General features: G+C 40.4%; 1 protein-coding gene across 1 annotated transcript in view; it reads right to left on the bottom strand.

Moving 5' to 3' along the window:
• Positions 1 to 3228: 3228 nt before the first annotated feature.
• Positions 3229 to 13090, bottom strand: part of LOC116257596 (caffeoylshikimate esterase-like) — a 38720-nt gene continuing 28858 nt past the window's right edge. Inside the window, exon 8 of the mRNA XM_031634516.2 lies at positions 3229 to 3575. Within this exon, the coding sequence (XP_031490376.1) occupies positions 3351 to 3575 (225 nt within the window). The 3' untranslated portion in view covers positions 3229 to 3350. The remainder of the gene's footprint in view (positions 3576 to 13090) is intronic.

Raw genomic sequence — 13090 nt, 5'->3', positions numbered from 1 at the left:
TTCCTCCTCAATATTGAGGAAGAAGACAGAGAGTAAAAGAACGATGCACTTTAATTCCTCTCATGTTTAAAGCACCTTTAGATGCGGCCGCTAAAGGAGACAGCAAAGCAGTGCTGCCAACAGCACCCGCTCGCTCGACAGATTAATATACCTTTCCCTCCATTCATGCTCCACACTGGAGCCCCTCTTGTCCTGAGTGCTGAACAGTTCATGTGCGCCAACTGCGGCGCTGCCCAAATACTCAAAAGGACTGGACCACGCTTAATTGGCTTCTACCATAGCGTAGCTTGTCCGTTGCCCAACTTGCAGGTAGGCTAAGTCGTTGTCATTAATATCCTCCATTAGGTGAGGTGTCCCAAGTCCTACCTGCAATATCAGTAGGGGCTTGGAGAGCCCCATGAGTCTTTCTGCAACCGGTTCGATCTCGGCCAAGTTCAACCACATGGTGCTTGAATCATTTTTACCAGTAGAAGAACCTGGTTAAATGGTCACAGGCTCTGCAACTCTAGGGAGGAGTTTAGTCCACAGGCAAGGTACTCTTGGAAGCTAGTGGTGAGTTCCTTTCTCCAAGTTGTGGACATTTTGCCTTGGAGTCTATGGAGAAACATACGGGACTCTTGTTAAACTATAATATAGAATACGAGATCAGTTGGATTTTCTGAAACAGACCATCCATCCCGAGGAAATACGTTTTCTTCTATGCTTGTTTCTCATGCAAAGAGCAGATTGAAGCAAAAATATTTCATCCAAGGAGTTGGGGGACATTGGTGTTATCACATGCATCCATGCGGATGTGCTATTCGATTAACAGACACCGTCGACCAAGTTAGAGGTTCCTTGTGGTAATAACATGTGAACCTTCTCTAACCCATATTCTAGTAATTGGAAATTCAGAAAGTGGAATACAATGAGCTAACTTCAGTGATTATCAATTTTGGTGGTAACAGCTGCTGGCAGTATTCTTGGAGTGATAGTAATTGATGCTGAAGTTTACATGGTGACGAAGGTGGATCAGCAAATTTCTTTGAGAATATTACTATACGAAAGCTTTTGTGAGACCCATGGTGTCACTCATGGGACACTATTTGCCACTACTTTTCTGGGTATGCATGATAAACTGTATATGGCCACTGTTTTTCTTGGCTTCCTGGGTTTTATTCATCATATCACAGTGCTCTGAGTGGAAGGGGATCAAGACCAGAAGGATAGAAAACCTATGCCCATTCGAACCGCGGTTGCAAATGTGCAGTTTCTATGTTTATATGAGGAAATTAGAACTCATAAAGAAAAATCACGTTAGCTAGAGTACGACGGAAAGCGACCTCATCTTCAACCCGTTCATGATATGAAGGTGAGGTTAAACGGGCCAGAGACCTTAGCTTGAGGCCCAGACTTGGAAGATGAATCGAGATATCACAAATGACTTGAAGTTATAATGAAGGAGCTCTTAGTGTCAAGACAGATCTGGTCGGCGTAAAGAAGGCACGAAGAGTTACTTAAAGATTTTTCGCATACTTTCATCTACTGGAAGACATTTCAAATCGAATCAAACCCACTGATCATTAAAGAGTTAAATCTGAAGGGCAAGAATCTTCCTTTCATATTGGAATGAGCTAGTAAGACGTTTCTTTTCAAATTTCCATCACTAAGGAGGGGCCGTTTGGTGCATTGGAAATATGAAATTGGAAAGAAGTTTTCAGAAACTTATTTCAGGATTTAGAATTTAAAGAAATGGAAACAAAATCCAAATTTCCAAAACCCCTTTGTGTTTGCTCGACTTGGTTTATGTTTCAGGAAATAAATTTTTCAAAAAAGAGAATTGTTGTATTAAGGAATGCTTGAGAGCTCAACGGTTACTTTTTTTCAACTTGAAAATTTTTTTCCACCCTTTGGGGTGGAAAAAAATTTCTGGAAAGAAATTTTTGAAAGTACACCTAACAATTACTTTTTTCATCCCAATTTTGATGGGCAAGAAAATTTTTTAAAAAAAATGAATTTTATTTCCAGTGCTACAAGAAATATCCTGCCCATCAAACGGGTCCTAGAGGTGACGTTGAGAAGAAAATATAAGCAATGTGATTGGCAATTTTCTGGGAGAAGAAAATATGAACATTTTACTAGGACTCGATAGCATCTGAGTTTTTCATGCAAGTTCCAAGCCTAAGTTCTTAAAAGGCTTTTTTTTATCCTCAAACCAAAGGGGCCATTTGACAATGGGAATAGTAATATACTGTTCCATAAATTTACTTAAAAATTTTAGGTAAATTTATGGAACACTATATTATAGTATTTCATTAGTCTGCTCTAATCCTTGAGGCATGTTCATGGAACAGTTTGTTACTATTCTTACAAATGACCCCAAATATATGCAAAAAATGGGGATTTGATGTCTTTGATTCCAAAAAAACTCAATTTAATCTTTTTCTTTACATTACCTTTACCATGAATTAGTGTTGGCAATTATGACACCAACTGCTGAAGCAACCGAAGGAAGCATGGCTATTTATTCTTGTTCACACCATTTTAGTTTCTCGTCCTCCCAAAATATAAGATGCAATCTGCCATCTTGTTATCGTTTCATTTTTGTTTTGTGAAAGAAAAAGCCGGACCCGTTGCTACGTTCTGGTGGCCTGGAAAGGCAAGGCCGAGGTAAAACTCATTGGGACAGAAGCACGTTTGATAACTTGTCAAAATACCTTTGGATCTCAAATACAAGGAAAGGTGAACATCGTAGATATTAAGAGCAAAACCTCATTGCGACATTCTAATTTTGTGCTGGTGAAGCAGGTATTGAATTAATACATTTTACTTTTTGTCTTCTCATAAGAGGCTTCTGCTGGTCTATGAGCAGCTCAAGTTCTCAACCAAATGACTTTAGGACGCGTTTGATTACTCCAGATTTGAAATCCATGGATCTAGTGTGGATTTGACGTGGTATGCTTTTGCTGATATGCAAAATATCTATGGTAAAATCCTTGGTTATTCAAACTATAGATCATATGTCAGACCTAAGATCCACACTTAAGATTATTATTTTATTTTTCACTGAGAAAATGTCGAATTTCAGATCGAAGGGGGAAGGTCTGTTATTAAATCCATGGTTTTCAAATGCCGAGGATCTTAAATCTGAGGCTATCGAACACTCCCTTAACTATTTGATTACTTGTTATAGTTTCAACCTCTAAAATGACCAACGGAAAAGACATTGTAGTGAAATGAAAGCCAAGGTAGAACGAAAAATTTGTATAGAAAACATGGGGTTTTATTATTGCACACAACTGGGGACGAACAAAGATACACACCAACTCACAGCTAAAACAGGAACAACATAATAGCTTAAATCCGGAGAATTATGCACTTTGCAACATAGAATGGACATCAAGCCAGGAGATAATATCGTTTAAGACTTGGAAAATCCTCTCATCAGTCTCTCCTTCCAGGATGCAGTGATAGCCCCCTTCATATAACTTCAAGGTTTTATCACTGCTACTTGCGTTTTCATAAAGAAATTCACTCACTTGAGGATCAGTCACCATGTCCCCAGATCCGTGAAGAACTAATAAAGGAGCTGATACCTGGCACCAAATGCAAAGGAAAACAGTTTAGCACTATCAGAGTTAAATGAGGGAGAAAAAGAGATAAGAACTAACCGAGAGACATAGAGCCTTGGATATTTTTTTCATCATCCAATCCAACCAACAAAAAAGATCTATGAAGCTTAAGGCATACTTTTCCAAATATTATTGATTACATATTCACTCAGAAAGAGCATCCATTTCATTGAAGGTATTTCTGAGGCATTTATTTGAATTTACTACATGTCCAAGCAATAGAAAGAATGCTAGACACAAGCAATAAGAACAGAGAGACCATCAATGGGGTTTTTTTCTTTACAACAACGGCTGTTACTAAGATTCCATGTCCCACTTACCAATAAACAAAGAGTCGCTTTCCAAAAAGTGCAATGAGTCAAACAAGTTCTGTGGAAATGTTCCATCACCAATTAAATATGCAGTCTAGAATTCAGAAAGATGTCGCAAAAATAAATCAGCAGAGCTAATGTAGGAAAGGGGAATATTATTGCAAGAAGGACGTGCTAAGTTGTATGACCAGAAAAGGGAAGTCCAGCTCCAGAGCCGTGACCAAAAATTTTTGGAAAGTCCTTCAAACTTTAGTCATATAAAATTATTGCTGGTAAGCAGATTCACATTGGCACAGCTGCAGGGACTGTAAAACATTGCCCTATAGCTCAGTTGCAGAGTGGCATACTATGCTAGTGACTCTTGCATACTTTACCAAAGCAGCACATGGAAACTAATACTCCTATTTGGAAAAAGGAAAGAAAACAAAAGCTTCAAATAGAGATGACTTAAGTTTCTAGCAGTGAAAGAAAGGTTGTGATACCAAATTAAAGATTTCGAGAAGTAAGTGCAACATGCACATAGTTGAGAGATTAAACTGCAGAAACAAGATCACCAATCAGGTTGTAGGTGCAGCCACTCATTCTTCAAGTTGGAAGGCAACATCTTTCTCATTTCGCATTTCCTAGAACTCTAATCAAGGGTTCATGCACTATATTCTCATTTTACTAAAAATCATTCACCAACTTAAGTCAGATTAGTGGATTTAAGTGCTAAGTTGCCTCACATGTTCAACATCATGACAGAATCATCTCACTGGGACTTGGTGTGCACTTCATTGAAGACAGAAACAATGGAGGTCTACTCCCCATTAATTTGATGCTAGATTAGTTGAACCAATAAAATTGGTATCATGTGCTCATGTTTCAAAAAATGCCATAGCAAAAACACTTGCTTACTATCCAATGCTAGACTTACATAACTTGGAAGAACAAGTTCCAATGTTAGTATAGATGCAATCAGAGTGGTTCCCGATCCTATATGTACTTTTGCTTTTACCAGTGCACCTAATGCCAGCTTGTGCAATCTCAACAAAAAGGAAAAGAGCACCAGAAGAAGGTAAACACTAACAGCATAAAATTGGACAGGTTAAAGGTATTACAGGTACACACTAGTCTGCAGGAGCAACTTCTCATCAAGCATTTTTGCTTTACATAAAGTTCTCTTTCTGTATGGCCACATCATTAAGAAAATGAAACCTTGCTTCTTAATACCTTCACTAAATATATCTGCCAGTAAATGTGCCACAAGGGTATCCTTCATATTCAATTCTTTCTTCAGGCTCTTCATATTCAATTCCTTTTTCAGTAATGTGTCTCACAGCTGTTTAGATCTGTGAACTGTCATGAACGCTAAAGGTATGTTCAATAACCCTCTGATTTAGGATCCAAGGGGATCTTGGATCCGTGGTCCTAAGATGATCCGAGGTTATTAATATCTCCATTTGAGAGCCTCAGGATGGTTTGCTACTTATCTCTCTCCTGAAGATTCCCCCTTGTGCCTTATCAGCCATGAGAATTACCATTGAGTCCTCTCTCTCTCTCTCTCTTGGCCAGATGAGGTTTCTGAAGAACCCTTGTCACTCTCTCTCTCTCTCTCTCAAGTGCAGTCGGACGACAGTCTCTGCAATGTCAAACCCACAGTTAAATTTCAGGCCCTTTGCATATTTGAAATCTATGGTTTTTAGATCTGATGTTTAGTATGCCTCGGTTCTCATACCAGTCCTAAGAGCTAGTAAACAGTATGTTTGCTTGCCTCTAGGAGTGAACAACGAGCCGAGCAACTCGAGCTCGACTCGTTAAAACTCGACTCGAAATCGAGTTCGAGCCGACTATTTTAATAAACGATCCGAGCTCGAGCTCGTTTTTTGACTCATTTTTTTACCGAGCAGAGCTCGAGCTCATTTTTCGACTTGTTTTTTTAGTCGAGCCAGCTCGGCTCAGCTCGAGCAAAAGCAATACTTATTATGTTTTTTTCAGCGAGGCTTCCATTTCATCCCGTGCGTTCCCTCTCTGCTCTTTCTTCTTCTTCAATGCTTCATCCAAATCACCGTTGCCCTTCTCATGTGCTACTGCAAAGCTGGCCAAGGTACACCTCTGTCTCTCTCCCCCTCACTCTAACTCTAAGTCAAGGGTTTCAGAATCTGAAACCCTCGCTCGCTGGATCGAGGGTTTCTTCAAAACCCTTGCTCCCACCCAAGCTAGGGTTTTTTCAAATCCCTCTACTCTCCCCTTCTCTCTTCCCCTCTTTAATCTCTCTCTCTCTCTCTCTCTCTCTCTCTCTCTCGTTTTGTCCAAGCCTCTCCCTCTACTCTCCCCTTCTCTCTCTCCCTCTGTGATCTCACACTCTCTCTCGTTTTGCCAAAGGGAGGCTTTCTGAAACCCTCGCTTGGGAGAGGGTTTTGCCCAAGCGAGGGTTTCCCTCACTCCCTGGCTTGGGCGAGCTTATGCCCAAATGTGGAGTTGAGGAGATTAGCTAGAACGAAGATTCATTACTAGATTTCTGGCGGAATTTCCCCCTTAACGCGTTTCTTACTGGAAGCTGCTTTGAAGATGAAACTTTGGGCATTTGATCCTCAGCATCTTGCCTATCTACGGTCCAAGTTTCAAGGAGATCCAAGTTACAGGTGAATTTTGACGAATTTTTGAAGGAGACTGACTCCAGAACATCGCCTGAACCCTGTGACAAGCTGTTTTAGGCAGAACTAGGCAAGCAATCTGGGATGACGCGATCCTGCTGGGAAGCATCATTGCACCTGAGATGAAGGTCGTCTATTCCATCACTAGTTGGCAATCTTCAGACCGAAGATCAGCATTTTTGGAGCTCTGGTTGAGGAGCTATGAATTTTTGTCCAAGACTCAAATATTTCAAGGCAAAGCAGTGAGTCGAGTTTGTCCAGCTTAATCGAGCTCGAGCTCGAGCTCAACAAATTCTGCCGAGTCGAGCTGGAGTTGCTTTGGTCGAGCTCGAGGTTTGTTAGTCGAGCTGAGCTCGAGCTGGCTGAACTCGAGCTCGACTCGGCTAGTGTTCACCCCTACTTGCCTCGGAACTTACACTTGAGGTTTAAGATCTGTAGAAACATGCAGCGAAAGAAGAGAAAGAAAAGCCATACAGGATTTACGTGAAAAACCTCAGAAAGAGGTGAAAACCCACGGAAAGCTCTAACCTAGGGGCAAAACCGCAACCCTAGGAGAGAGAAAACTTCATTCACTTAATCAACAAATTACAATAAGTGATTAGAATTAAAAGAGGGAGGAAGAGAGGCCCGCCTAGGGAACCGAGCCCGTCCTCGGTTCCGGCACCCATGGGTACCGGGTCCATATCCGGACCCGGTTCCCTATAACACTGTATTCTAACACTCCCCCTCAAGCTTGGCATACATGTCAAACATGCCAAACTTGCTAACATTCTTTTCAAATTGAGATGTACATAAGGCCTTAGTTAGAACATCTGCAATTTGATCTTCAGACTTCATATAAGGAAGGATCAACTCCTTTGAATCTATGCGCTCCCGTATGAAGTGGCGATCTATCTCCACATGTTTGGTTCTGTCATGCAGGACGGAATTATTTGTCGGTTAATCACAGACTTATTGTCACAATACATTTTCATATTCTCTTCAATTTAAATTCCCATATCTGCTAGAAGAATCTTTAGCCATAACATCTCTGTAACCCCCATAGCAACAGCCCTGTATTCAGCCTCAGCACTGGATCTAGAACAGACCTCCTGCCTTTTACTCCTCCATACCACCAGGTTTCCCCCTAGAAAGATGCAGTACCTGTGGTAGACCTTCTGGTATCCGTGCAACCAGCCCAATCGGCATCAGAGTATCCTTCAATATCAAGTTTGTCCTGCCGAGTATACAGTAACCCTTTACCTGGGTTATTCTTCAGGTACCCCAACACTCTTTCTGCACTCTTCCAGTGGCAATCAGTAGGAGCATGCATAAACTGACTCAACACATTTACAGCATAAGTAATATCAGGGCGAGGAAGAGTCAGATAAATAAGCTTACCAACAAGCCTCTGATACCGTATTTTTCCTTCCTCATCCAGGATGTTACCAGTTTTGATACTTATCTTTGTACCTGACTCCATTGGAATTAGAAAGGGCCTGCATCCTAGTTTACCTGTCTCTTTCAGGAGGTCCAGAGTGTACTTCCTTTGGCTCATAACAAGCCCTGTCTCTGATCGTGCAATTTTTATTCCCAGAAAGTACCTTAATTTTCCCAGATCTTTAAGGTCAAATTCAGCAGCTAACCTCTCCTTCATCTTCCTTTTCTCTTCTTCATCATCACCTGTGACAATCATATCATCAACATACACAAGAAGAATACTCACTAGGCCACTTTTCTGCTTAATGAACAGGGTATGATCACCATTTCCTTGTTTGTACCCATTTGTCTTCATTACCACCCTCAGTCTTTCAAACCATGCTTTGGGGGACTGCTTCAGGCCGTACAGGGCCTTCTTGAGATGATAGCATTTTCCACTTTGAGCATATCCAGGAGGCATGCTCATATAGACCTCCTCCTCTAGATGGCCATTCAAGAAGGCATTCTTGACATCAAGCTGGTCCATGCCCCATTTCTTTTGCACTGCAAGTGCCAAAATGACCCTCACAGTCTTCAGTTTTGCAATAGGAGCAAAGGTTTCAAGATAGTCAATTCCGTATTTTTGGCTGCACCCCTTTGCAACCAGGCAAGCTTTATATCGTTCCACAGTGCCATCAGGTTTATACTTCACACTAAACACTCACTTGGAACCAACTAAGTAAGTCCCCTTGGGAATATCGACCACTTCCCACGTGTTGTTCTTTGCCAAGGCATCCATCTCCTCTGTCATAGCCTGTAGCCATTTAAGATCCTCTCTAGCACCTTCCATACACCTGGGAATCACTGACATAGACAGAGTGGTAATAAAGCATTTGTATTCTTTACTGAGTTTTGAATATGAGACAAATCTCTGAATAGGGTGAGAAGTACATGACCTGGTCCCCTTGCGCAGGGCTATGGGAAGCTCTTCATTCATTGAACTTGGTTCATTCAGGGAACTCACAGGATTGGGATTGGTTACATCAACAGTCTCAACCACATCTTTCTCCTTTCTAGTGTAAACCTGCCCAAACAAATGATCACGGGATGTAGGCTGATCAACCACAGGGCCCCCTTCCACATGACTGTCTTTATCATCTCTGACTGTATCTTCCACACTGTCCCCTATACACTCCCCCTGAAGAGGATTCACAGGAAAATACGCCTCATGTTCATGAAAGGTAACATCCCGAGAGACATAGATTTTGGAGGTAGTAGGGTCAATACATTTATATCCCTTCTGAGTGGAGGAATACCCCAAGAAAACAGCTTTGACAGACTGAGGATCAAGTTTCTTAATGGTGGGACTATGGTTATGAACAAAGCAAACACACCCGAACACTCGAGGAGTAAGAGGCCAGGGGTTATGAGTGGGACTGAGCACAGAGTAAGGAGTACGGTCATTCAACACACGAGTGGGCATACGGTTGATGAGGTGGGCACTAGTGAGGAGAGCATCGCCCCAGTAGTAGCGCTTAGTGATAGAAATCTAGCACCAATATCTGTAACCAGAAAACAGTACTCACGTAGGAAGATAGAGATAGAGAGACAGAGAGAGAGAGAGAGAGAATGAAAACAAGAAGAAACTGAGGAGAAGAAGCCGTAGCCAAAATGGTTTGCACGGCCTCTATTTATAATCTCATTTTCAGAATTCTAAGAGTCTCCAATCGAAGAATCCTAGGAGATTTCACAAGTTCCAAGGACATTAATTACATCATAGAAACCTAAGAGACTTCACATATTACAAGGATATTAACTACAACATAGAATTCTAAGAGACTTCACATATAACAAGAATATTAACTACAACATAGAATCCTAGGAGACTCTTCACATGTTACAAGGACATTAAATATCTTAACACATTCTACAAGGAGGTGGAATCCTAAGAGACTCCTCTTCAACGTGCTGGTGAAGGATTTATATTTTAACACCCTCCCTCAAGTTGTGCATGGTTTTGCACCATGTACAACTTGCCTTTTAGAAACCAGAATCGTTCCTTTGTTAATCCTTTTGTAAATAAGTCTGCAACTTGTTCATCTGTACGAACATAAATAGGCTGAATCTCCTTGTCTTCCACTTTTTGTCTAACAAAGTGTTGATCAATCTCAATGTGCTTTGTTCGACCATGTTGTATGGGATTAAAGGCAATGTTAATAGCGCTTTGATTATCGCACATTAACATTGACGTTTTAATCTTTTCTCCAATGTCTTCTAGCAAATGTCTAACCCATGTAACTTCAGCAGTACCTGCAGCCATGCATCTGTATTCAGCTTCAGTGCTGGATCTTGCTACTGCCTTTTGCTTTCGACAACTCCAAGACACAAGATTACGTCCAATGAAAATACAAAAACCAGAAATGGACTTTCTTTGATCGGGATCTCCAGCCCAATCTGCATCTGTTAATGTCATAAGTTGATGTCCAGTAGTTATATTTTCACTCTTACCATAAACTAAGTCATCTCCTGCTGTCCTTTTAAGATATCTTAATATTATTTTGACAGCATCCATGTGAGTATCTCTAGGTGCATGCATAAATTGAGATACTTGATTCACAGCATATATAATATCTGGTCTAGTAAATGTAAGATATTGAAGTGCCCCAACAATACTTCGATATTGCGTAGGAATGTAGGATCTTCATATAACTCCCATCCTGAGCACTTAGTCTTTGATTTAGAACACTAGGAGTTCCAACAGGCTTACAATCAGACATACCTGACTTTTTCAGCAGATCCAACAAGTATTTCTGTTGTGTCAATGTGAGGCGATTATTGTGCCTATCAATCTCCCCTCCAAAAAAGAATCGTAAATCACCAAGCTCTTTCATTCTGAAGTTTTGCATCATCAAAACTTTAGCTTCTTCTATGTGTTTTTCTGAATTGCTTGTGATAACAATATCATCAACATATATAAGAAGTAAAGTAAATATGTTTTCCTTTCGATAAATGAAAAGAGAGTGATCTAGAGAACATCTCTGAAAACCACATTCTTGAATCTTGCAGGAGAAACTGTCAAACCACGAACGTGAGGCCTGTTTAAGTCCATAAATAGATTTTCTTAGTTTGCAAACCCATGCATGAGAGTCTCCTTTCGTGTATCCTGGAGGTTGTTCCATATATACTTCCTCCCTTAAATCACCATGAAGAAAAGCATTCTTCACGTCCATTTGATGTAGTCTCCATCCATATTCAACTGCCAATGATATAATCACGCGAATTGTTCCCATTTTTATCACAGGGCTGAATGTCTCATCATAATATTTTTCATATTGTTGTGTAAACCCTTTTGCTACTAACCTTGCTTTGTGTCTTTCTATGTTGCCGTCAGGTTTGTATTTAATTTTGTATACCCATTTGGAGCCCACTACGTTCTTTTCGTGTGGCCTCGGAACGATCTCCCATGTTCCACATTCATGCAAGGCATCCATTTCTTCTTTCATTGCCTTTCTCCAATGATGTGATTTTGATGCTTGATCAAATGAAGTAGGTTCTTCCTCCTTGCCAACTTTTGCCATGAATAACTGAAAATCAAGTGATAAAGAATCATAGCTAACCCACCTATGAATGGGATGACGAATGCGTTGGGATCTTCTAAGGTGGGACATATTGTCTTCTTCACTGTGAGCATCTCTATCCCTTAGTCGTCGACTGTAGATAAGACCCGAATACCGATGTGCATCGTTGCTCTGTTCTTCATTATTGCTTTCGTGATGACTTGATGACTGTGTTGGATCTTCTTGATTTTCACTTTGAGCCATATCCGACGGTTGTATTGCTCTCTCTGGATCTTCATTTTGAGGCACATCATTTTCTATAACAGGATCTGCATTGAATAACTGTGTACTGGTCCAGGGATCATAAGATTCAATGGTCATAGGCATTTCATTTGTATTATCAAAACTATGTTCATCAAAAATGACATTTCTTGAAGTTTTGATACGTTTAGTTGTTGGATCATAGCATCGAAAACCTTTATATTCATCAGCATATCCAACGAATCTACATTGAATAGCTTTGTCTTGAAACTGGTTCCTCAAGGCAGCATCAACGTGAACATAGCATACACAACCAAAAACCTTCAAGTTCTTGTAATCAGGTTGTTTGCCTAATAGTGTAAAATATGGCGATTTAGACATCAAGAGTGTCATAGGCAAACAATTTATTATGTATACAGCAGTATGAAAGGCTTCAGTCCACAAGGAAATGAGCACATTAGTATCATGCATCATGCTCATGGCGTTTTCAACTATATGTCGATGTTTCTGCTCAACTACACCATTTTGTTGTGGTGTGTAAGGGCAGGAAATTTGTCTAGTTATCCCTTTTTCACGTAGAAATTCAATAAAATCAAGCGAGAAATATTCTCCCCCTTCATCACATTGAAAATGCACCACATTGGATGAAAATTTAGTTTGAATCATGGCATAGAAGTTTCGAAATATGTGGGGTACTTCTGATTTGTGTTTCATGAAGTAAATCCAGGTGAAACGTGAGTAAGAGTCAATGAATAAGACATAATATCTTGACCCAGACATGGAATCAATAGGGGTTGGCCCCCATACATCAGAAAAAATAGTTTCAAAAGGTTTGGAAGCCCTTTGATTTATATTATGGAAAGGTAAAACATGACTCTTACAAAGTCCACAACTTGAACATTTTTTGACACTTGAAGTAAGAGGTAAGCTTGATCTTGGAATGAGACTATCTGTGACAAGTTTTTCAATGAAATGTCGACCACAGTGTCCTAGCCGACTATGCTACAAATCAGACTCCAAAAATTGGTTAGGGCCCCTTACTTTTGATTGAAAATGGCAAGAACTTGGCACTGATGACGCATTATGAGAAAGAGAAAATGTCTTCAATCCTATATCAAAAGTGGATGAATCCTTGGGTAGACATTTCTTGAAGACGTACAGATTCCCTTGACGCTCCCCTCTAGCGAACATTTTCTTCGTTTGGAGGTCCTTGACATAGACAGAAGAAGGTGTGAATTCAACAGAAGAGCTTGTATCATCAATGAGTTTAGAAATGGATATGATGTTCTTTTTGATATTGGGAGCAAGAACAACAT

This window comes from Nymphaea colorata, chromosome 7 (assembly GCF_008831285.2).
Source record: "Nymphaea colorata isolate Beijing-Zhang1983 chromosome 7, ASM883128v2, whole genome shotgun sequence".
NCBI classification, from domain to species: domain Eukaryota; kingdom Viridiplantae; phylum Streptophyta; class Magnoliopsida; order Nymphaeales; family Nymphaeaceae; genus Nymphaea; species Nymphaea colorata.
The sequence above is the reverse complement of the archived record's forward strand: the minus strand, read 5'-3'. Positions and strand labels throughout refer to the sequence as shown.